General features: G+C 47.2%; 1 protein-coding gene across 1 annotated transcript; it reads left to right on the top strand.

Moving 5' to 3' along the window:
• Positions 1 to 36: 36 nt before the first annotated feature.
• shroom1 (shroom family member 1) lies at positions 37 to 23,386 on the top strand. Its single transcript, XM_084450238.1, has 8 exons — positions 37 to 150; positions 15,384 to 18,181; positions 18,329 to 18,381; positions 18,726 to 19,364; positions 19,718 to 20,344; positions 20,698 to 20,812; positions 21,002 to 21,274; positions 23,011 to 23,386. Exons 2-8 carry the CDS (start codon positions 15,503 to 15,505, stop codon positions 23,263 to 23,265), a joined length of 4,641 nt encoding a protein of 1,546 aa, XP_084306364.1. The 5' UTR covers positions 37 to 150; positions 15,384 to 15,502; the 3' UTR covers positions 23,266 to 23,386.
• The last annotated feature ends 2,644 nt before the right edge of the window (positions 23,387 to 26,030 follow it).

Genomic DNA, 26,030 nt, shown 5'->3' with positions numbered 1-26,030 from the left:
GTGTGCATTACTCAAAGACCATTTATTATAGAGGGGTCGGAAGCGAAATTAAAATACTGTAATGATACTGAGTCTACAATTAGGAAGACGAAAACACACCTGAGCGACGTTAGGAATTCAGCGACAGATTCAGCCAGGCGCGCCGACCAGGTATGTGTTTTTAATAGACTTTGGCAGGTGCATTAGTATCGTCTCACCAGGCAGTTTCGGTCGTCAACCGTTTATGACGGAGCCCACATTTATTTACTGGTAGACTCGTTTTTCTATCAGGTGAATGTGCTGTCATTATTACAGTTGTGTAATCAAAGACTATATTATCGTGAACATATTTTCATGACCTTATGAAAATATTTTCATACATTTTATAGAGCTGAGCTATATTGTTTCAGATTTTGTTCGCTGTAGGCTATATGAAATTTGGTGATGGATTGACTTAAGTGTTGACAACGTTGACACATTCATAATAGAACCCACTTAAAAATAAACTAGTCTAGTAATATGTAGGCTAGGTTTATTTTGTATTTTCTTAACATTCAAAACTATGTCCCTAGTCTTAACTTTGCAAGATAGATAATTGACAGCGCTAAGGAATTTGAGATCAGAGGAATTCCTCACCAGCAGGCACTTAACACCATCAATAATCGTTCATGGGGTCTCTAGGGCCTATTATGCGTTAACCCATACATGTTAATCAAGCCATTACTAAAGTGTATTGACGTTTTCAGAAGTGATCTCTTTAGTGTGTTAGTACAGTGGAATATTGTACGTGCTTCTTTCACCTCATGTCCTGTGTCCATTTGGCAGGAATGCTGTCACCTTAGAGGGCATTGAATAATGCAGAAGGACCCTTTCAGTCTAATGACTTCTGTATGTTTAATTTAAGGTGGGAACAAAAAAAAAACGACCCCATTGTTCTGCATTGTTTTGGGGGAAACCAGACACTGGAGTTCTGTCCCCCTGAATCGCTCATGCAAAGCATGGACACTATCTCTCTGTCCTTACTGGACACTATCTCTCTGTCCTTACTGGCAGACTCAGCTCTGACCAGGGCACTGTACTGCACCCACAGGTCTACCACGGAGCATGCTGAATACACACACACACACACACACACACACACACACACACACACACACGCATGCATACACACACACACACACACAGGCGCACACACAGGCATGCATGCACACACACTTTTCAGCCTACTACTCTCTATCATTCTCTTATTACGTTGCATCAGCTCAGCAGGTAACACAAATTCTAATCAAGACAAATTGCTCTGCTGCTTCTTCAAGCTGATCTGCCCGTTCTTCTGTGCTATATGTTCCATAGCCTGGTCTGGGATCTGGACATGGTGGCGTCCAGCCAGACCAGTAGATGACTAGGTAAGGGCGAAGTGGGTAGACGCTCATGTGATTGTATCTTGATGCTGCTTATAGGTCTGGGGCCTCATTTATCATTGTGGATACACAATTTTTCATTTACACCTGATTTTTGTACTTGCTTTTCTCCGCAAATAATGTGATGTATCATGACAAAACTCGATGGGAAATATTGTGTATATATCTCACAATATAAAAGGGTGTATCCACAATGATAAATGAGGCCCCTGTTGTTTCCTGTTTCCCCACCAAGTCTATTTTGAGGAGAACAAGCTGATTGCGATCATCACTATGGGCACTGTGGCAACATCCCTACTGACTAATGTATAAGGTATTAAGCAGATTGGATGTTGGTGAGTGACAGGTGTGTGTGCGTGTGTGTCTGGGGGTTGGGGGTCAAAGGGAGGGGTCAGAGAGAGGGTTCAGAGGGAGGGGTCAGAGGGAGTGGTTCAGAGGTATAAAATTAGAGTAGGGCTGTGGGCTCTCCAGGTAAACTGATGCCGGATGATGAAATATGAAACTCTACAATAGATGCTGCTCAGAAGGAGTGGGTCCAAGGGGAGGGATCTGTTTGACATAGAGGCAGGTCTGATGTTTGACTATGGAAAAATATTCTAGTCTACTCTGTGTGTGTGTGTGTGTGTGTGTGTGTGTGTGTGTGTGTGTGTGTGTGTGTGTGTGTGTGTGCGCTATGACTCTTACTGGTTTGGCTACCAACAGTCTCTGGTGTGGTTTGCAGAACTGGCCCTGTAGGGGTGTGTTAACGGAAGTGGTCAGACATCTATTGTGCAGTAACCGCTTCCAGTAACATCCTGGTTATCCCTACAAGTGTTTCCCAACACTCACTGCACCTGCAGTGTCGGACCGCCATACCTACCTGGGTGTGCTGCTGTCTTGCTCACCGTTAACAGTGTAAATGACCTGTGAGTGAAGGCAAACGGGTATGACTCAGCCCAAGACGGAATGATAACAGTTATCTGGTACTGTCAGGAGGTGACGTGATTGTGACGGTGATGTGATCTGACTGGAAAAATGGGAGATATAGACTAACCAGGTGAAGTTTTCATTGTGTTGACATATTTTCAAAGTCCATTGAGAATGAAGTCCCCTGATTTTGCGATTCCGGTTATAAAATGTGCATCTAAGGAGGGCGGATGGCGAAGCCTGGGATGGAGTGACGTTCCATATGTGCTTGGCTGTGTGTGTTATGGGTACGGGATACTGGACAGCTATACCCCGGCCTACATATACCTCAGGAAGCACTGTAGTGCTCAAAAGGCCCAGGCTGCGTTCCGAATCGCATACTTCTACTTTTTACTACCAGTATGTACTACAGCTGCTCCTAGAAAGTATACACTTTGCACGCAGTATGCATACAATTTGGACACTTTGTCATCAAATTGCACCTTGAAATTTGACCACACCTGTTGTAGTTAATAAAGCGACATTTGTCCACAGCTGTCACGACTTGCACATGTGATGTAAATTCCGCTGTGCAATGGATTATGGGTCAGAATATCCAGAAAAGTCTGCTGGCTTGCATACTGCAAAATACGACCAGATGTAGTAGGACATCCTGGTATTTTTGCCATACTGCATGTAGCATACTATGTATTGGAACATACTAAATCCTTTTTTGGCATAGTATATAGTATGGAAGGAAGTAGGCGATTCGGAACGCTGCCCCAGTGTCTCTTTGAGAACACACACACACACACACACACACACACACACACACCCTCTCTGACCGCTTTCCTCACCTTTAATCTGGTTTCCTCTCTGCGGCAGGCTTTCTGCAGACCCCCATCCGGAGCACCTCCATTGTATCTGGACTTGGCAATCACACAGAAGCAGTGAGTTACTGTCGGCCGGAAGCTTTTGTGTGGAGTCCCATTGAAAGGCCTCTCAGGTCTTGTAGAACAGATGGACATGGAGGAAAGAAAGACATGGCTGGAGGTTATGGGTCTACCAGGTCCTGTGCTGTGGCAGGGCCTGGGGACAGTGGTAGTAGGCTTGTTTCGGTCTTATCTGTGAGGACCACACCCATGCTATTGTTTGAGCCATGGCCAGGAGGACCCTTCATCTGATCTGTTGGCCTCATTTTGTCACGTGTGAATCCAGCGCTGCTACTGACTGAACTCTCTCCTTCATCCCTGTGCTTGGCTTCTCACACAGATCAGACATGATTGGCGTAGACCTAGGCTTTGTTGAATCCTCGGTTTCATGAATGTTTCAGAGCTACCTAGCTTAGTAAGGACTACTCCAGGACAAGTGAGGAGAACGCAGTTTTGAAGTCGAGCAGTATCAAAGTCTCTTCCAGGTACCCAACATAAGTAGCCAAAAGTTTGCCTGCTTCAATAACAGGTTCTACTATAAGCACACAGATAGGGTACAAAAAAGAGTACCGGACATTGTTGCTTTTCCACAGGGGCCTTTGCTTTGACTACAAAGACCCTGTCTCAGCCTTTGTAATTTGGAGAGAGAGAGTCATGGGGTGTGAGGCCAGCCTCTGTACCGTACTTCCCTCCAGGCTGCCAGCCACCCTGCCAGGGAAGCTAAGGTTTCATAGACCCTGATGAAAAGGTGCTCCGTGAAGGCCTGTCAGCCAGACGTTATATGGGCCAGGCTGAGGTAATATGGCTGTCTTTTTAACTAATAAAAGAGGCATTTACAGTATGACATGAAGGGAGGTGGAAGTGATTTCACCCTTTGTGTCTGGTCTTCCTCCGCCAGTGGGTTGTCTCTCAGTGGTTCTGACCGGCTCCTGTTTAGAGTAGCCCACTACTACCCACCACACCCTCCTTTAGAGTAGCCCACTACTACCCACCACACCCTCCTTTAGAGTAGCCCACTACTACCCACCACACCCTCCTTTGCAGGGCAAATTGTGGTGCTATCACACTGTATGATGGAACATTAGAGACATCACAAAGAGAGCAGAAAATAACCTCACACAATATGAAATTCACCTTATTCCAATCCCCAACTCGAGTACAATTTGATAAAAGTGGTTGTGTAATGGTTAGTAATGTCTTCTAAAAGTTGTGTTCAGAGGGCTCATATGACTATTGACAATTTCTCCGGATTACTCATTACTGAATCATTATCAGGAAGTGATTTGTTCCAAATTGGATTTGGAGTTGTAATACTATTGAATATTATGTGAATCCTTGGGTACAATCAATTAGCTTATATCTCACAAATTAAATTACTTAATAAAAAGAAATTCTGTAATATAAAAAGTATATCTATCTCAGATTAAGTATAGAAACAACATTAGAACAATCAGAATAGTTTATATCCTATCTCTATTTTACCCCCTCTCTCCCACAGCAGGTCATGTTACAAAGTTCAGGGAGTGTTAGGCTGTGGCAAGGCTGTGGAGCAGAGCAGGGTGAAGTTTAATCTCTTTGTGTGTTTGGTTTCACAGCCCTCTCCCCGGCTCCGAGAGAGAGAGAGAGAGAGAGAGAGAGTGAGAGAGTGAGAGGGTTAGAGGGTGAGAGAGGGAGAGGGAAGAGAGGGGTAGCGAGAGCCTGCTCTAACAGGTGCCCTTTGTGCCCACCCTAACATTAGCCATGCTAACAGGCCACACACAATGGAGATTGTAATTCATTTGACTCTTCATAACGATGAGGACGATATGATTTTCTAAAGCAGCCATGCATCACAGTGTTTTGGAAAGTGTTTCATTCCATCAGATGGTGATCATATTTTGGCAAGGTGTTGGCACTGTATAATATCTGGACTATGGTTGTGGGTGGAGGTAATTATGATGCTCTGATCCTAGGGTGGTGATATTAAGCTCCGTCTTACTGTGAGGGGGGGTGGGGGTGGAGGAACAGAGGTGGGGTTTGGGAGAGGGAGGGAGTGGGTAAGTACTGCAGCCAACAGAAACAGCAGTATCCCTGCTTAGGCATGATCATGGCCCCGTGACCAGCAGTTGGCAACTCTCTCAGGCCTCCTGTATCTGAAACTGAGGTGAAGTAGGAATGGATTGAACAGCCTGTGTAGATGATGAAACAATGCATGTCTCTGGATAGAGATGTAGCCTAATGCTATGAAAATTTCACATCACAATTATAGTGACCAAAATGATCACGGTTACCAGTATTATTGTGTTATTGTTAAAATGTGCTGAAATGTTCAAAAACTACTGATACACACACTGAAATAATTTCAGCAAGTTTTATATTGAAAAAATGAATACAATTAGCAGCACTATGCAATTTTTGTTTGCATAAACATTAAAATAATGCATCTTGGAGACAGTTGCTAACTTTGGTTGATGCTGAACAGTATTTACAGTAAGTTTTTCAAAGCTTATTTACAGTTTTTCAAAGCGATACATTTAATCAGATTTTATTGTGGTTTATCATTATACCGGTTACCATTACATCCCTAGCTGTGGAGAAAACAGTCTACTGAATGGCATATATATTATTAATAGGCCATCAATTTTTCCATAATTAAATAATCTCAATGTCAGCCACATTAGGGTCAAAAAGGGAAGTGGGCTACAATCGGGCAGTTTGTCCAGCCACCAGCCTTATTTTGCAATTCAAATCTGTTGCAAGAGTAGGCAAATGCTCCTGTTGCTGTGGCCCTGCCCCTGAGCCCAGGCCAAAATATCAGGTTCCCTTTTGGCTTTTCAGGCTGTTAAACACCATATATCATCCCTGACAGGATGGATTATAGTCATTCTTAGGACATCTTCTGACTCCTTACACTGTTGCTTTAGTGATATGCTTTATGTAATATTTTCTCCTTTCCATCCTTTTGACTAGACATGATGTCACAGAGAGCATGTTCATACCAAGATGCATTCACGCTGTCCCCTGGGAGCTCTTCAGAGTTCAAAGGCTTTGTGAAACTTGCTATGCTAGTTCTTTGTCCCACCAGAGAGCATGAGGTAATGTAGCAAGATGTTTCACTGAAGTAGGTCAAGAGGTTGATCAGTCCACGATGAGAAGAGGAGGTAGAGATTCTGAAGAAGAATACACCGTCTTCACTGAGCCAGGAGACAAAGCCATCGGCAGCTGAGAGTGTATACAGTAGGAGTGCAGGAGTGAACAGGTGGTAGATGGAAATAGACACACTATCGGGATGATTATGGTAATGGATCCAGTAATTGCGTTGGTTTGTGTGTAGGCGAGGGTGTCGATGGGGGAGAGAGGGGGGTTGAGATTCGGAGGGTGGTGTGGTCGTCTTAGAAGGGCTCATTGTGTGATAGCAACAGGATCCCCTGTGGGCCATAACATGCATTCTGTACCACCTGTCGGCGGGTAACCTGAGCAACAACGTTCCGATGGCGGCCATGCTGTGTGTTTGTTACCGTTAACCATTTTGTCAATCGCCGCCAGTCTCACATATTATTCAAAAGCCTCTGTGAAATCTGGTATTGGTATTCTAATTGGGCACTCGTTTGCTATTTTGGAACCTGAAATCTATACGTAATGCGTATTAGACGTGCAACTTTGTTACATTATCGGGATGAGTAGGGCATTTGGGCATCTGTAGCTCAACTACTGATTTTTTCTGTAGCTCATCTACTGATTTTTCTCTCTGTTATGTTTTAGTAGGAGCTGCCTGTATTTTATATGTAGATTAGTATTTTATATCTGCACTTTGTATGTGTTTAAAAAAATCTCCACTGTGAAGCACTCTGCACTCATGCTGTGAAGAGCGCTATAGAAATAAAGTTTTACTTACTTACTCTTATGATACAGCCAAGCCTGTGAGATGAACCGGGACCTGTGTGTTGTGGATGGAGCTGCTGAAGCTGGCTATTCCCCTGTATAGGTCTGGAACACAAGCCAAACCAGTGTTTGTATTCCCATCTCCCAGTGGAGATAAAATGGCATGGAGCCACGTGACATAATGTCATATCATGTACTGGGCCTGTTTGCTCTCTCTCTCTCTCTCTCTCTCTCTCTACCTACCTGCTTATCTCACACATTCCTGCCCTTGTGTAATTACATGGGCGAGAGTGCCATGCTGGCATAAAATGCCACCTGACACGGCATACTCACCGGAGGTTGTTACACTTTTTTTGTTATCTCTTTGTTGTAGAAAAAACTGTCTGGACATGCAAGCACACACAGACACATGCACACTCGCTCGCTCGCTCGCTCGCTCACTCACACTCACTCACTCACTCACTCACTCACTCACTCACTCACTCACTCACTCACTCACTCACTCACTCACTCACTCACTCACTCACTCACACTCTCTCGCTCTCTCTCTCTCTCAATGGAGGGCCTGGTTTTCTGTGGTAGATACAGTTGTTTTGAGAGCTGTATTGTGCTGTTTCATCTATCAAAAGTACATTTTGCTACATATCTTTCCTTTTGAGAGTGGAGAAAGAGACTTTATCCTGGTTCTTAGAATAACCCAGCTGAGAAAAATGGGTAAATATGGGCTGTTGGAAGGAGACAGACGCATGGCCTCGATACACTTAAACAGCCTCCCATTAAGGCCACTTAGGCTCCTGCTCCAGCCTCTATGATGACAAAGGAACTGTGAGAGCTACTGCTGTGTAATAAAGAAACCTATTATACTAAATGTTCCAGATCGATCATCTTAATTTGATAAGGCGAGGCAGCCCTCTGAAACGAGGTCTCCTTCTGATCATCCCACACAACCTACTCATCGCTAAGATGATTCGTGTAAACCAACCAATATTTTGTCTGGAAGCACACTTCTCGTCAGAGTTTGTTAATGTGAGGTTACTGATGATCTTACCAGTGATAGGGCCTCTGTGTTTGTGTGACAGGCCGAATTATGCCCCTCAGGGAAGGACCGGTCACCGACCGCTCAGAGGCTGTGTGTGATATGGGTGAAGCAGGGCACCGAGCAGCAGGCCAATGCCAGTGCTGGGGCCACTGTACAGGGAACAACTGTTTTCTATGCCCAGACCACTGGGACTTATATAACTCTATTGAAACACTGAGCTAGCTATCCCAGCAGAGGGGACTCACAGTGTTTTGTGGTCTATAGTTAACTTTGACTCTTTATGAGATAGCATGACAATATGTTTTGTACCTACAGGATCCTAGGTAGTAACTAGCATTGTGTTAACACACTGTGCTTTGACTTTTTAAATATGTAGCTACTGAACATGCATAGCACTGGTGTAGGGATATCCGAGTGACTGGCTAGAGACTAATCTGAGGTTCATATGAGGTCCTCCGGTTCTATAGAGAGAGACAGCCAGACAGAGAGACGGGGCAGTCTCAGGGACAGCTAGTCAGAGAGAGAGCCAGCCAGAGGAACAGCTAGTCAGACAGACAGGCAGACAGACAGACAGATAGACAGATAGACAGATAGACAGACAGACAGACAGACAGACAGACATCGAGAGGTAATTAGCCAGGGTGGTTGCGGAACACACCTTCTTCAGTATGTCCTCTCAGGAAGTGGGTCAGTAGTTTTCTGTTGTTTGTCCTCGACATCCTGCTGTTCTTTCTCCCGTTTCACATATTCTATGGCCTGCATTCCCACAGAGGGATTATCCCTCTGTCACCATGCTGTGTTGAATAAGGTAATTGCTTCATCATGTGGAGGGATGCTGTCATTATTTTGTCCTGAGAATGGACCTGGCCTCGTAGCCCAGGGTTGTGTGTTGTCAGAGAGTGAGCATATAGCTTGGTGAAGAAGATGCTATTGTCCCTGTGTGGGTAGTTTCCCCCTGCATGGCCCACTTCTGCAACAGGCAGACTCATGGAGCCAGATAAGAGCATGGATAGGTTGTTATCCTGAATAAACACACAGTAGATTTGGCCCGCAGCTTAATACACATATTGTTTGTGTGGAGTGCACAAATATCTGGTTTAACCCCCCCCACTTCTGAGTATCATATCGCTGGATACAAAAGTAATTGTCTTTCAGAAGCCACTTTTAGAGTAATAAGATGTTCAACTTGCTTAGAGCCATCCTCTGTTTTCGGTCATGCCCTCTGAGGCATTATGCTTGGCAGGTTAATGTTTAACCTGTGTCATTTCTGGGAGTAATCTTGATGCTTAACTGGGGTATTTTTACAGTTCAGAATGTTCCCAAATCGCTCTCAGTGTGTTAGACCAGGTTAAATATCAACTGTTGTTCCTCTTACCATGTATTTTTGTTTGTTTGTTGCAGAATGCGCCCTACCAACGTTGAGCTGGTGTTGCTGTCATACCCGCTAGGCATATTAATCTCTGGGAATGTGTCACTTGTTATGTTGCAGAAGTGGCTTGGAACCATGCTGTCATGTTGGGTCACAGCCTGATATTGGTCTTGGACCATGCTGGTGCGCTCTTGGTCTAATGGGAAATGTTTTGGGCTTGGCTAGTTGGAAACCGTGTGTCATCCTCTTCAGGAACTATTGGGGCTTGTCGGCTTGTCATGCTCACCCAGGGATTGTAGACACAAAGTTGTGTGTTCGCATTTTTCTCCACCACTCTTGTTTGTCTGTGGAAACACTTAAGCCCCCTCCACCTTTTCAAAAAGCACTCCCTCTCAAGGTTTGTTTGATCTGTGTCAGTGATGTCGTTCTCTCAGTCAGGCAGTCCTGGGGACGAAGGTCAGACGGTGAGGTCATGATGCATTCCTAGCCTATCCGTGCCTTCTCTCCCTTCCTTCTAACTCTCTCTTTCTTTTCTCTTTCTCTCACAGTGCTCATGCACTCACGTCTTTCTCATTTTCTTTCTTTCTCTCTCTCTCTGTCTGTCGACCTGAGCTGTGTGGAAATAGCAGCTGCCATGTTATGACACCTCTAGTGTCTCCTGTGTTTTCCTACTCCGCAGTCTAGAGTCTATAGACCAGTTCTTCTCAACTCCTGATCTGGTTCCCTCAAGTCACCAGGAGTCCATTTATATAACATGGGTCAGAAGTGCAACCTCACCGTTCCTCCTCCTCGTCAGGCGTCGCATCGTTAGAGTCCAGGCTTACCGCACTTAGCCCGCCGGTCGGCCGCGATGACATCATTCCAGCGCCCCCTGTGTGTTTAGACTAGCCGCTGGTGGGCCGGTCTCGTGGCCGCATTAATGGAGGTCACGCTGGAACACATGAGCACCTATGAAAGCCTCAGCACGCTCCATTTGGAATTCCTAGCAACCCCCCCCCCCCCCCCCCCCCCCCAGTCCTCCTGGCCCCTTGGCCTTGCAAATCAAATCTCCTTACCGGAGATTTTGAAGCCCTGACTCCTCCCCGTTCACTTTAAAACAAGGACTTTAATTGCCCTCTCTCACCCATTTATTTCCCTGCTAGTCTGTGATTGCACAGATTTGTTGCCGTGCAGAACACTGGCCTTATTAAATAGAGTAGCCTAATAAGTCTGCCCTGAATGGTGCCAAGCAGTGCAAACAGAGTTACAATGGATGTAGGCCTAGATCCGATCAGTTTTACATGTCAACAGTGTCCAGCCATGCCAGGTCACGTGAGCGTATTCCATACAACAGCTATGTGTCAGATTCAGCGGTGTAGCTCCATAAGGTGTGTCAGTCAGAGTAGTTGCTAGCCACTCCCCTGAGGCTTTGTGATTCGTCCAGTTGGCTGACAGGTGGAGATGGCAGCAGGTCACATAGGTGATGGCAACCATGACAGCAACAATGGTAAATGGTAAATGGACTGCACTTATATAGCACCTTTTCTAACTTAAAGCAATACATCGCCATATTTGGACCTTTACAAACATGGCTGGTGCTAATTCTCCAATTAGATTTACTAAAACTAAGCTGAATCGTCCAAACAGTCTCCTCAGAAAGATAATACATTGACATTTATTACCTTTTAAAACTGGTGCCCCCAGGACGCAGCATTCAGTCGAAGTGCGCATGCGCAGCGTTGTGCTTAAACAACACAGTAGTAGCTAACTATTCCGGCGTCTATGGATATCATGTGTTTTTTAGCTCAATGATATTATGGCGGAGGTTAGAAACCCAAAGCGAAACATCACAGAGGAAGCCAGAAAAAGAAAAAGACAATCTGATAACTTTACGACAGTGCACTTACTCGCAGAGCCTGTGAGGGCGCAGTTCCGAGAAAACCGGAGAAAACGCTATGTATTGCTTTAACAGACAAAGAGCTATACATTAGGCTCTCATTCACCCAGGATCCGGGGATCGAACTGCCGACCCTTTGGTCATTGGACGACCCGCTCTACCTCCTGAGCCACAGCCGCCCCCAGAGGATCTCCTGAATAACAGCACCAGAGGACCATTGCACTTTCCACCTGAGGCCAGGTGCTACTAGAGCATGAGCCAGCCATACTGAACCCAGAGCATAAAGTACCACCACTGTACCTTTTTCCATCCTTGTGTGACACTTCAAGGTTCTTCTATTACTGTGTTAATCAACAAGTAATTAGCCTAGCCCTATTATGTTACACTGATTGGATATAACGTAAACTTTTTACAACAAAACTGAAAGTGTTTCCAGTTTTCGTTGTTTTCTTACTGTAATACAATGCTGAGACTAAGAAACCAGAATGTTTGCAGTGTCATAGGATAAAGTCAAACAGATTGTGTTGCAGTCAGGTAAAGCTATACCTTAATCCCTCAAACATAAAGTCATTGTAGCTAAATGGCATTCTGGCTCTTCTGTAGCTGTCCTTGAGCTGCCCTGTGCTTCAGCCACCCTTACCAGCAGAGAACATGATGGAGATTAATTGAAAATACATGAAAAATAACTGCCACTGAACTGCCCCACATCTTCTTCGGGCCTCTTGAGATAAAGGCCCTTGTTTGGGTGGCTGGGCCTTATGGTAGAGGCAGGAGGGAGGGAAAAGAGGGGCTCCCTGTCTGTCTTAGTGAGTGTTTAGGTGAGAGAGAGAGAGAGAGAGAGAGAGAGAGAGTGAGCACCCACCCCTGCCGTTTGGCTGGTCTCCATGTGCCAAGGACCCTGGGAATGAATGGCGCCCGGGCCCCGTCTTCTTTGAAGCCGGCCAGGAATGCAAAGCCCTCTCTTTCTTTTTTTTTTTTTCTTCCCTTTTTTGTGTTCAGGCGGCACTAGCTATCTGCGGTGAAATATTCCCTCCGCTGCACTCATTGTACATCGGCAACGTGGACGTCACAGGCGGGCATGGTCCAGGCAGGGGGAAGAGGACACCCTGGGAGTCCCCTCTGCCTTCTCCTCCAGCAGTTTGTTTTGGTCCTGCTTTCTGTATATAAAGGGATGGACACTGACTCCTTATTGATCTATATGCTTAGTGCCAACTTGGGATATATCCTCTCACTTTTCTCTCATGTGGAATGAAAAGTTTGGTTTCAGCAACTTTGCCGTGGGAGTTGGTGAGTTACACTTGTTCCTCTGCCAGTTACCATGCAAATTGTTCACTGTCGAGTTGACCTTGCCTTTGTGTGATCGTTGATCCGGCAAACCAGTTTAGCTTTTGCCTGTTGTCCAGCGACCCTCTGTTGTGCTGGTGTGCGTGTGAGTGTGTTTGCCTGGGACCATCTCCCTCTCTTCTCTCTGTACATTTTGTCACTGCTGTCCTCCTCCCCATCACTTCCACACGAGTGCCTCTAGTTAGAGGCTCAGGCCCAGGCAGCTCAGAGAGACAGACGGAGAGAGAGAGAGAGAGGCCTGGCAGCTGCTCATGCACAATGAGACGCCCCTTCTCTAACGTGTGTAAATACCCTTTAACAATAATCACCACATAACCTTCTTACAATATCTCTGAGGTAAAAGTTTTTTTGGTTGAAAAAAACAAACTGAATGAGACTCAAATCAAAGGATCTTCCCTTCCAAAGCACGACATGGGGGGGGGGGTCAGAAAGACCCCATCAGTTCATAGTAGAACCAAGCGTACAACATTAGCTCTCTGAATTGTTGATTCGTATCCATCTGTTATGGTGGCTTTTACACGGTTACACCATTTCCAGTTACCTATTCATTTGCGTGGAATTGGTGCTCAGAGAGCACAGACCTCCGGCCCTGACAGGATTTCGTGGCTCTGTGCACTCCAAGATTGAATGGGTTCAAAATTGGTCCATGATACACCCCTCCACACCGCATTTCATGAAAAGTGGTCTGACAGTTTTTGCGTAAGCCTTGTCCAAAAAATGAATGGAGGTGAATGGCTGGCCCGGCCATGTTTGGGTGGCTTATGGACCTGTCCTGTGATTTGGATCTGCTCCAGAATTTAATGGGTTGTTTGTCGAGGCATGCTACACCCCTCCATCGAGTTTCATGAAAATCAGTCAGGTAGTTTTTGCGTAATCCTGGCTCAAAAAATGAATGGAGGTGAATGGCCGGCCATGTTTGGGCAGCCCGTGGACCTGATCTATGCTTCAGATCTGCTCCCAAATCGAATTGGTTCTAAGTTGGACCATGCTACACCTTTCCAACGGGTTTTGTGAAAATCGGTTAATCGTAGTTCTGTTAACAGACGAACAAACACACGCCACCGAAAACATGCGCTGTCGCTGGGGCGGAGGTAATAATGTTGGCAGAGCTAATCCAAAATGTAAGCACCACAAGCTGAAACTCAGGAACAGAAACTGTTTTGTTTATTCTGCCAATGGGGTAACCGAACCTGCTGAGCATACAGGACAGAGGATCCGGCTAATCTTTGTGTTGTTGGTTATACTGACCTTTCTGTGTGCGTGACAGGTATGCCTACTCCTCCATAGGGGACATAGTCGCCTAACTGACTGCACAGGACAGGAGGCCTGCGTTCACTGTGCTGTTAAGATCTACCTTATCACTGTTACTACTTCTTGATGGGAACAGAATGAGGATGTAAATACCATGTCTCGGCAGAGAGACCTAGAATATGCTCTGCAACTGAATACTGGAAAAGTCCCTTTTGTTACAGGGACCTACCCTTTATACACAGCTGGGATTGATCTGAAAGTATTTATTGATAGCGTTTTGGTTGTCTGACCTTCATCAGGTTGTCTTTTCAGAACAAAGAGAGACTGATTTAAATGGGTTGGTAGACCTACATGTATAGGCTGTTTAAATTAGTGTCTTTCCCTTTGTTCTTAAAAGACAACCAGATGAAGGTCAGATGACCGAAATGTTATCAATAAATGTATTTAACTGCAAGTGAAGAAGGCGAGTGTGCCAGAGTTATTTTTCCCTACTAAAGTTGACCCTTGGTCCTGTCCAATGTACCTGTCACGCTACAGATGTGCAAAAGTTCTACTCTTTCAAGACCAAGTATCTGCCATTAGACCATCTTCATGGTCATAGGGCAACATTTGAGTTTACGGCTCCATCTTTAGGGAGTAGCTAGTTTCAAACCATGTCCCTCACACTGAAAAACTTTTTAGCATTGAAGTCTCAGTAGGCTTTGCCTAGGATCTGTCTAGCCTGCCTTGGCTTGTAGAGGACATACCTAGAGTTCAGTGGTCGTGCATGGCTGGTTTCTTGATGAACTAAGCCGGCACACATTATTACATGCTGTGCCCCGTTGCTGTATAATCCATTAAACTGTTGTCACATGACTCAAATATTTCTGCAAGGTTGATATGGAATTCCAGGCATGTTTGGTGCCCTGCAACGTGCAGTTCAAGGCCCATATTAAAGACCTTTCTCCTCGGGCAGTTTGAGCAGGTTTTACATATAACCTATCTACACACCTCTACATGATGTTAGAAGTTGTTTTTTGTTCTTTCTAGTCGTCTACCAACACTCTTTTGGGCAGGAAGCATATTTGGTTTGAGATCCCATCTCTCACCATCAACAAACTATTCTCAAACTAGTTGGACCTTTTGATCTAGTGGGTCAACTGTGTTTACTATTGCCCTACTAGACATGCCATTTTGAGAATCTAACACAAACATGTTATTAGTTGCCAGCACAAGCACACTAGGGGGAAATTCACTGCCAAAGAAACCGCGTAGCAAATGAGCCTTTCATACCTCATTTGCTATGAGGTTTCTTTGGCAGGGACTTCCAACTATCATTGGCAGTTCACACCTCACAGTTGTTCCAGTTGTAAACAGAGCATGTCGATAATTACACTTGATTTCCTTGATGATAACCCATCTGTGTTGTGTTTGTTTTCCCTCCCAGGAGTTATTGACAACACCGCTGAAGCAAACTGACAATATGACCTGAGCGCCCTGAGCTGACAGTGTGTCTCTCCGCCTCCGTTCCACCAGCTTGGTCCCCACCTCCATGTTCACACCCAGATGGATTCCTACAACTTCCACTTTGAGAGAATGAACAATCTGGACCTGCATCCTCTGGGCCTGCCCGTCAGCCGGCTTTCACCTGCCAAGTCCGGCGGCAGCATCGACCAGTTCACCCACCACCACCACCACGGAAAGGGGGACTCTGCCTACAGCTCCTTCTCTGGGGGCTCCAACGCCCCTGACTACCCCTCGCCCTTCCTCCCAGAGGACCTCCAGGGCAGCACTCTCCACTACACGGACCTGAAGTATGTGAAGGCCATCTACCACCCCAGCCAGCTGCTCCAGTCAGACGCCAGGAGCATGGATCAGCTTTACCGCTCGGTGGAGGCCATCTCGAAACAGTACCGACACAGCAACAACAACAAAGAAAATAACAACAACAGCGGCGGCAGCAGCAATGGCTTCCTGGCTAAACCGTACTTGGACCAGGAAGAGGCGCCTCCGGCCCCTCCCCCACTGCCCCCGCCTCCCCCTGCCCGTCTGGACAGTTTCATAGCCACCAGGAACCTGGAGAACAGCAGGGCCCACCATGGGCCTGAGGGTCAACGGCCTGCCCAGCTGCACGCCTCGAGGGCCCCAGCCGCTAATCCCGAGGCTGGCTGTCTCAGGGCTCACCCAGTCTACGCCTGGCGAAGCTCTCAGCCTTTCCACAGGGACCCGCTGAACCCAGACCGCACGGATAAAGCCACTGAGCAGCAGAAGTCAGCCAACGTCCTAAGCCGATCACCTCCTCGAGGCACAAGCAAGTCTGAGAACCCCAAACATAAACAGCAGGCCGCCGGCAACGATGGCGGCGGCGGCCATTTTGAGGGTCATCGCAAGAGGGCCCACTCTGCCCACGGTTCTCTGATACCGGACCCGGCCCGGTCGGGTAGCCCCAGGCATGCAGCTCAGAACCTGATCAATGGTAGCATCCAGCACAAGGGCCAGTTCTACTTTGTCACCGGTGTGTGTAAGCCCCCCGAATCCGGCCCGAAGAACGTCTCTCCCTGCGTGTCAGAGGCGGAGAGCGAGACCTCCACTGTGGTCGAAACACACAGGTTGGTAGAAAGAGAGAAGGAGAGAGGGAAGGAGAGAGACCATCTGTTCAGGAAGACCCCCCATCAGAGACACCAGGGCAGTCTGGACACCGCCGCTGATGAGAGAGAGTATCTCACTAAGACGTTGAGTCAGGAGGAGAAGAGCCACGGTCACGCCATCACGCACGCCGCAAACCCCAGGGTCTCTCGCAGCTTTGATGCTTTGGAACAAAGCCATAAGAGCACGAGTAGAGACATAGGCTGGCACCACAGCAGCATCCACCCTATCTTCTATTGCGGCCCGGGGGAGAACAGCAGCCCGCCGCTGTGCACTCCAACACACCCCTCACCCAACACGGAGACAGCCCCTCCCCCTGCAGTGGAGCAGGCCAGCCAGCACAAGAGAGAGGATCAGGGCAGAAGAGGGAGGAGACAGCTGTTGGGAGACGTGGCCAGTGAGAAGATCAACAAGGAAACCACGCCCCTCCTGTACCACCTGACCGGAGCCAGCAGGGCGGCGCCGAAGCCCAAACGGGACGTTGACGTCAGCGTGAACGGTAAAGAAACCAGCCAGGGTTCTGCTCACAAGGACGTCCAGGCCTCCCCCAGCTGCGACAATAGACCTTCGTACAGCGACGCGCCCGAAGAGGAGACCGGCTCCCACCCCTGCAACGCCCTGGACGACTCCTTCAAGAAGTACTACAAAGAGAAGCTGAAGGACGCCCAGTCCAAGGTCCTGCGGGAGACATCTTTCAAACGGAGGGACCTGCAGCTGTCCTGGCCCCATAGAATCAGACCGAGACCGGAGCCCAGACCCACCGTGCTCCCCTCTGTCTGTTCCTCGCAGGACTCCGAGGCCTCCTCCGCGGATACCCTCGCCCCCGCCCTCTCGAGCTCCGAGGGCGCGGAGAGGGCGAGCGTGAAGGGGGAGGAGGCGAAGGGGGAGGAGAGGGAAAGCGCGAAGGGGAGCGAGATGAACGGGAGGCCGGCGAACGTGGCCCAGCCCCAGGTGGCTCGCGTCGGAGGCAGGAAGCGCCTGACCCCGGAGCAGAAGAAGCTCTGCTACTCCGAACCCGAGAAGCTCAACCAGCTAGGCGACGGCCCCTCCCACTCTTCCTGCCGCTCCTTGGGCAGCGAGAGGGAGGTCCGTCTGCCGGGGGAGGAGGAGCTAGGGGAGCGTGGCGAGGAAGGACTGGTGGCGGCTAGGAGGAAGGTGTTTGAGACCAGAGGAAGGACCCAATCAGCATCCAGCCTCTCCAAGAACAACCTGAAGCACCTTCAGCAGAAGGCCCTGGTGGCGTACATGGAGCGCAAGACAGGCCAAAAGGTGGCTGAGCCCCAGCAGCCGGCCCCTCAGGTTCCCCCAAGCCAGAGGTACTCCGCAGCGGATAAGCTGTCAGACTGGGGCCCCAGGCCTCAGGCCTCCGGGCCTAAAGGCCCCAAGAAGAAGCTCCACAGGCCCCACTCTGCTGGCCGCATCCTGGACTCCTCCTCTAGCTCCATCAGGTATGCCCAGTTCAGCTCTGCCCAGTCCAGCTGGAGAGACACGCCCAGCCCATCTCAAGGGAAGTCGGCTTCGGTGGAGAGTCTTCTTGACCAGCCGGAACCACCCGAGTTCTTCAGGACCAGATCCATCTCGACCCCACATGCATTCCAGGTGAAACTCAACGGCCCTCGTTAGCAATTATGTACACCAATAGCTTGAGTGCACCTAGATACCGGATTGAATAGCATCACTACTGAAATGTAGCAAGCATGGACAAATGCCATTGATGTTTCTCGATGTGTGTGTGTTTGGCTACAGGTTCACAACTATGTGAATGATCCCTCACCAGTCGACACCACGGAGACCTCTAGGTATGTAGCTCTGACAGAGGGAGTGAAAGGCATGAGGGAGTGAGAGGCACGCTCCACTTAAGCCTGATTATATGGCATTGAGAAAGTGAACCTCCATAAACTCCATCATAACCAACATTCCATTATGGCATTAATGGAAAGTAGAACCATTATCTTAGACCCCTCACCACCACCACCACCACCACAACCACCATCACCAAACTATAATTTATTACAAAGGTGAAATATTAACCGGAAAAAGCAGAATATCTTTTAGATGTGAAAGTACTCAGAAAGGCACCAGGCGTTCTCCGTTTGCATTTAGTGTTATTCATCGGTGTGTGTGTGCATGTTGTTCCCCCCAGCCTCCAGAAGATGGCAGACGAGGAGGCGTTGCCGAGGCCAGACCAGGCACCCTCGAACCCCCCAGAGGGTCAGAGAGTCAGGGTGGTGGCTCAGAGGGGCAAGTCCATGGAGGAGCTGGGTGTTTCCAAGGACGCCATGCCCTTGGTGCTCAGCAAGAGCTCAGAGCAGCTGGACCAGTTCCGGAGCAGACAGGGCGGACCGGGCCGGGACAAGAGGAACGTGTCGTTTTTCAGAGAGGGACAGGAGGGGAGAGCCCAGGTCCAAGAGAGCATCCGTCAGGGGCGAGAGGATGCCCAGGCCGAGAAGACGCACCTCTCCAAGCAGAACTCGGCGCCTCAGCTTGGCAGCGAGGAGGATGCCGCTCCAGTGACCAGAGGACCCGCAGACTCCAGCAGATCCACCTCACCAGCATTTAGCTGCTCTTCTTGGGCCAGGGCCCACTCTGGCTCCCCTGGGACACACGGCTCTGGGCCTCCTGTCTCAGACGAGCTGGGAACCGGCGGGCCTCCCAGTGAACCTTCAATCCCACCGTCCCCGGGAGACCAGGAGACTAGTGAGAAAGAGATCAAGTCCACCTCCTCTTCTCCTGTCTCATCTCAGCAGCCTAAGGTGCCCCCCGAAAGCAAGTCCAGCTACAGGTGAGATGATGCGAAGACATTCAACTGGTTTCCATTCACCTGGTGGCAGAATTCAATATAACAATTTTGGAACATTCTAAAAAAGGAATTCGACACTGGACTAGGAATTTCTACTGACATATGCCTGTTTATATTAGACCTGTTGTCAGCTTATTTTATGCTGATATACTTTTGGAAACTCAGATACAGTCATACAACACTTTTAGCCCTGTGGGCATATTTTGTTTGAGGCGTGGTGTATACAAAGGCATTACATAACCGATATGGTAGAATTACCTGTTTGTGGTAATTCTAATTTTAGTTCCACATTTAGTTCCGTGTATTTAGTTCCATATTGTCTGTTTTGATCCCAGCAGACTGATGACGACTACTCCTGTGACCTCAGAGGAGAGAGAGTATTCAGTGGACGAGCCCAGCGAGACCGTCCCCTCCGAGACCGACCAGGAAGTAGTGTCCCTGAGCTGCGGGGTCACCACCGACCCCTCTCTGTGGATCTTCCTCCCCGAGCCGGGAAGCTCCAGCACAGAGGAAGACGAGGCCCCTCCCCAGTCTGGCGGTACCGTCTTCGAGGGGCAGTCTCCGCTCCCTGCCCCCACGCCGCAGGGCAGTGAACCCCCCACGTCCGCCGACGCCCCAACCCCGGCAGACGCCGACACCTGCCAGGGTGCGGAGGGACAGGGGGAGGTGGCGGGGGAGGGGGAGGGGGAGGGCCCGGCGGAAGACGAGGCCAACGCGGGGGAGGGGGAGGGTCCAGGGGGACAGACGCAGAAGCCAGAGAAGACCCCGCCTCCAGACGAGCCGCGGTGGGCGGAGCTCGTGGAGGAAGTTGTCAGCGCGGACCAATCGCTGGCTAGCATCCTGTACCCGTTGACTAATCGCAAGACGGCGTTGATGCTGATGGAGCAGCTGCTGTCAGAGGATACCCTGCTGATGGAGGAGCACTATAAAAAGAAGCAGGAGCAGAGGGAGGCTGCTGACAGGTGATCTAGACACCCTATACGCCTGTCTTAGACATAAATGCTGTTGGCTATTAGACAAGATCTCTCATTAGACTGGTGTCTGATAGCCCAGAGACACCGGCTGTGCTGGTGCTCCGTTACTCTGCGTTACATAACCAGGCCTGGGTTTCTGCTTCCAACAGGCTGTTAGATTTCAGTCAAGTCAAGTGTATCGCCATTTAGTCATTTATTGGCGGTATCTTCTTGTATCAATCATTCAGGAGGACATGTGGCCTCTTGAGTTGTTGAAGATTCCCTTGTGCTACGTCAAAGCAGCTGTAATGGTCAGCTTGTGCGACAGTTTGGTGTGAATGTGTATATCTTTTTGATTCCAGCTCTGAAACAGGCGATGATGTCGAGCCGCCTCCCCACTTCTCCTCCTCCTCTCCGGACAGTGAGAACCCCCAGCCTCCTGAGCCTCCAAACACGGCTGACATCACAGAGAAAAAGGTGAGCATCGTTTCTTAGCTCAGTGCAATGAGCTGTTGTAAAGGGAGTTGGAATTGGAATAATGACTGCAAGCACACACACACACCCACACCCACATACATACTGTATGTACATAATACACACACACGCGTGCTTTCCAACTCTTCCTGACTCCCTGCCCTCACACGCACTCCCCCCTCTCCCTGGCAGCGGGTGCTGGTGTCTCGTATCAGGGAGCGCCTGCGCGCCCTGGAGGAGAGCCAGGGGGCCCTGCAGACGGAGGTGGGGGAGAACAGGGCGAGGGGCCGGGCTGTGGAGGCCCTGGTCCAGGAGCACTGCCAGCCTATGGAGCTGGAGCGCTACACTCTCTTCATAGGGGACCTGGAGAGGGTGGTCAGCCTGCTGCTGTGCCTCTCCGCCCGGCTGGCGCGTGTCCAGAACGCCCTCAGCACCGTCAACCAACACACCGACGCAGAGGACAAGGTGAGAGAGAGAGAGAGAGAGAGAGAGAGAGAGAGAGACTACTTGGCAGTAATTTACTCCTTATCTGACCACTGTAATATCTGATATGTGGTCGGTGGTTGTGGTGTGTGTGGTAAGCATTTCTGCCGTTATTGTAAATAAGAGTTGCTCTTAAAGGTGTAGTAAAGGGAAAATGCATGTTTAGCCCTGTTTTAAGGTTACTTATGATCATATACAATGGTTCAGATAAAAACGTTGACAAAACTAGCACTTTTAAGAAAGTCTGATAATTGCTCTACCACCGTTTTGGTCATACAATGGATGTGGGTGGGCACCTTGAAAAATCATTCAAAAACATGTTAAACTCTCGATTTCAAAGACAAGAAGCTCACCGAGGGGGTCATTGGTGTCCGTTGGTGTTCTGACATCAAATTCGCCGCAAAGTATGAATCCTGTAGGGTTTTATTGATCATTTTATGAAATCCATTGACTTGTATTGAAGCGACCGTTGTAGATGTGTAGATCAATCCGCAGAGGGGATTCAGGAAGCGGAACTACTTACGGTAGCTATTGTTATTGTTTATGTTTCTAGGCTACCAAGTTTGCGGAAGTTTACACATGTATGTGCTGCGAGTTCTATGCTAAATATTTAAAAAAAGCCTTTCCAGATGAACTAGAATCTTACTTTATGGCGAATTATATGTCAGAACGCCAACTAACACCTCGGTGAGTTTCTTGTCTTTGAAATCGAGAGTTTAATATGTTTTTTGAATGATTTTTCACGGTGCCCACCCACATCCATTGTATGACCAAAACGGTGGTAGAGCAATTATCAGACTTTCTCTAGTTCTAGTGCTAGTTTTGTCAACGTTTTCATCTGAACCATTGTATATGATCATAACCTTAAAACAGGGTTAAACATGCATTTTCCCTTTACTACTCCTTTAATTAACTTGCCTAGTAAAATAAAGGTTGATGATGATGATGATGATGATGATGATGAAATGGCTGCTGTCACCATCATCTGCGAGGCTGTCACAGATGAATATTGATAATGGATAAAGTGGGCCTGCCTGTGTACGCTGGACTGACAAGCATACTGAATTGGCTGAGAAAGTTGAAGGGAAACTTATGCAATTGCTTCTCACTTTGAGGAGTGTTAGAGAAATTATGTATGGTAATTTATCACTCCGAGATTTTTTTTATTGGCCTTAATTGATAATGTAATCACATGTTATAAGGTTTTGATGGTTGATACACAATGAGTACATTTAGCATCAATAGGCCTACCAAATATATAAATGCTATTTATTATTTCTGTGAAAGCCATCTGTCTTGCTTGCAGAGCACAAGTTAAAGCCTTGTTTTCTGTTATCAGCAGTGCTGGTATTTACAATGAGTCACCGAAACTGCAAGCAGTTTCGATGCCATCTGTATCTGCCCTGCCCTCTGTTGACAAAATGTAATACTGCACCTCTCTTCCGTGACAGTGGAACATTAACATAGTATGCAAGTAGCTCTCAGCTCACAACTAAATGTATCTATCGGAAAAATAATGATTAACCATTAAAGGGCCTTCTGGGACTCCTTCAAAAAGGTTTTCAGCTTGAAAACTATCTGTTGAATTAAAAAAATAAGGACTAGAGACTTGGAGCTTGAGCTTGAACACAGAGTGCAGAGCATTATATCAGTTAAGGGTAAGAAATGCAAGGTAAGCAATGCATTTCATCCATCCTCTATCTCTCTTCCTCTGGCAGCAATCTTTGGACAACCGTCACCGCCTGCTGTGCAAGCAGAGGGACGATGCCAAAGACTTGAAGGACAACCTGGACAGGCGCGAGCGCTTGGTCTCCACCTTCCTGTCCCGCCAGCTGAGCTCGGAGCAGCTGCACGACTACCGGCGCTTCGTCCAGACCAAGGCCTCGCTCCTCATCCGCCTGAAGGACCTAGAGGAGAAGCAGCGCCTGGGGGAGGAGCAGCTGGAGGCCCTGCTCAACAGCCTGCCTCTCTGAGGACCACCGGCGCCCCCCCGCGCCTGGTCTGTCTGTCCGTCGCACCTTGATCCCCCACTTCCACCCCATCTCTCGGCTTGTGTGCTGCCCTGAACTGCCCCCTCTGTGGCTTCAGAGCCCCCCCCCCACACACACACACACACCTGTGTGGTCAACCCACACACCGTCCATCAACTCTCTGGGCTTGTGTAGAGCCCTCAACTTCAACCCCAGCACTATCACATGGATGTCTAGACAGAACTAATCAGACTCCCTCTATCTGTATGTAGATTAGGACTGTATCAGTGCCTTCATAGGGGTGTTGATGTGGACTGTTTTCTGACTGATTTACAGGACTGCAGAGTGGACACAGAATGTTCCCTATTTTCCATTTGATATTATGTCCTAGTTTTTTCCCGCTGAGATAATACTTTTTCTTGCAGCTGTGGAAACCCATATAAGCTTTAAGAATGTATTGTGGACTGACGGTAATCTTACTCACCACACTTGTATTTTAATCCTAGCTTGGTGAGGGACACTAACCTGATAAAGGGTGCTATGTATTCTGTATCATCTCAGCCAGAATAGTTTCAATGACCAAAAAGGTAAATGAAAAAAGCACTTTGATATGAACATGCACATGCATTTCTATTGTATTTTCAAAATACTAATTTAAAAACTCAAAGCCTTACTCCATCCAATGTTTTTTTTATTGAATTGAATAGGCATTTTAAAATTAGTCTTTTTCAAGTGGTAAATAAGCACATTCAGCCATACAGATTATGTATGATTATTTTCTCTGCTAATTCTATACTTTCTGCATAGTATAAAGTGGCAAACCTCTTAGATGAGATTATGAATTGGAAACTTTTCTAGGGCAGATTGTGTTTAGCATAATCCTTCTGATTTTAGAAGCTACTTGAAATAATGATTGAAAGTCCAACAACTTCACTGTATCTGTTCTCTACCTCCTTAAACCAGAATGTTTATAAGCCCTTAGTATCAGTAGGCAGTGAAACTATTATTTCAATAGAATCCTTTGGTGGCCTTCAATATCAACATTTTCATATCATAAGATATTATTTCAGTAGCCTACTATCAGACAATTTTATTTCCCAGATGATAAGTATGTGACATTGTGTGATGTTATTTTCTGTTTTGCTGTTATTAAGTTTTTAACCAAGTGGAAGCACAGTTGTTTATGGTGAGGAACTAGCAGCTCTTCCATCATACCGAGCCTGTCTGTACGGTAATTGAGGGTGGATTATTGTGAGAGAATGACAAGCTCTTTTCTGTAAGTAACAACAACCATGTGTTTGCTTTGGGTTCCCTGGTCAATGTTTTGGAATCAACAGTCATTGTATTAATTCACAACTGCTCGCCTACATGTCATGTACTGAGATACAGTCACCCATTTTGTGCACATTTCAGGACTGTTAAACTGTTAATATAGTACGAGCTTATGTTGAGCTCACAGAGATTCAGTGTTCATTCAGTGAGTGGGTGTCCCCCAATGAAATGTCAAACTGCTGGAAAGATTCCAAAATTACAAAATACATTTCCCTTTACTCTTCAAGACTAAACTAAAAGAAATACTTCATGTTGTCGGCTAAACAGCTCAACCTAAACATTTCTCAGGAGATTTACGACTCTTGTTCTGTTTCAGTTTGCTAAACAAATATGTGTTTGTTGTGGCCTTTGTTCCGAGGGTGGCCTGTAAGTTTAGGAGAGTGGGACTCAGACCTCAGACTGGCTGTTCTTATGGCCTGGAGGAATTCCTCCGGCATGTGAAAGACCAATACTGATAAACAGGCAGATCACCAACAAAGGAGCAAATTCTTGCTTTCGACATTATTTCTGATATGTATATACATACTGTTGTGTAACTTATGGATTCTTATTGTCCGTTTGTCAGAAACAGTGTTTGGTTAAGAGAGATCACAGAACTGGGCTGTTTTGAAATAGGATGAAATTGTTTATTTAGTTGGGGTGGGAGTTTATGAATGGGATGTCGATATTGAGAGAAACACAATATGAAGGATGGTTGTTCTTAGTTTCAGTCAATACCACTCTGGGGGATAAAGCAATATAGACATTTCTAAATTACATTTACTATCTGTTTGTCGCTGATGTGTCATTTGTTTAAAGTTTTCTCACGTTTTTTTTTTGCTTGGAGTTTTGAATTCCATTTGTAATTGTGAATAAATTCAGCCTCCTCCTTCCACTGTTCTACAGTGATGTGATTGTCTGAAGAATGTTTGCATTGCATTGCATTTTGATACATACTGTAGATACGCCTGTGTTGAGTTATCTCCCCATTTTCTCTCTGCTCTCGCCTTGTTATCTCTGACCATGGAATGTTGCCCAGTTAGTTAGAGAGTATATTGTGAGGTTCTCAATGTCTGACAAGATAGAAAGAAATATGGTGGTTTTGGCATTCCTATGTGGAAACATGAGAGAAAAGAAACATTAGAACACACAGCACTCAATAATAAATTAGATTTACGCATATAGCGCCTTTCATGAGACCCAGTGCTTCCTTCACTAGCAACGCAAAATACAATTCAAAAGCTGGCCAAAGAGGGCATACTGCAGGAAAGAGGACATGAAACAAAATGGCAATTGACTCAATAACAGCCATCACCCATTTAGAGGGATCCTGTAGCAAACCCATAGGTGAAAGATTTCTGACACTGACATTTCAACCTTTCCAAGTCAAACAGACACTTCACAAATGTTTTTAATGATTTCAAAGGGAGGCTGAAAACCATATCCAAGCTGGTATG

Source organism: Borostomias antarcticus, assembly GCF_949987555.1.
Source record: "Borostomias antarcticus genome assembly, chromosome: 15".
NCBI lineage: Eukaryota > Metazoa > Chordata > Actinopteri > Stomiiformes > Stomiidae > Borostomias > Borostomias antarcticus.
The sequence above is the reverse complement of the archived record's forward strand: the minus strand, read 5'-3'. Positions and strand labels throughout refer to the sequence as shown.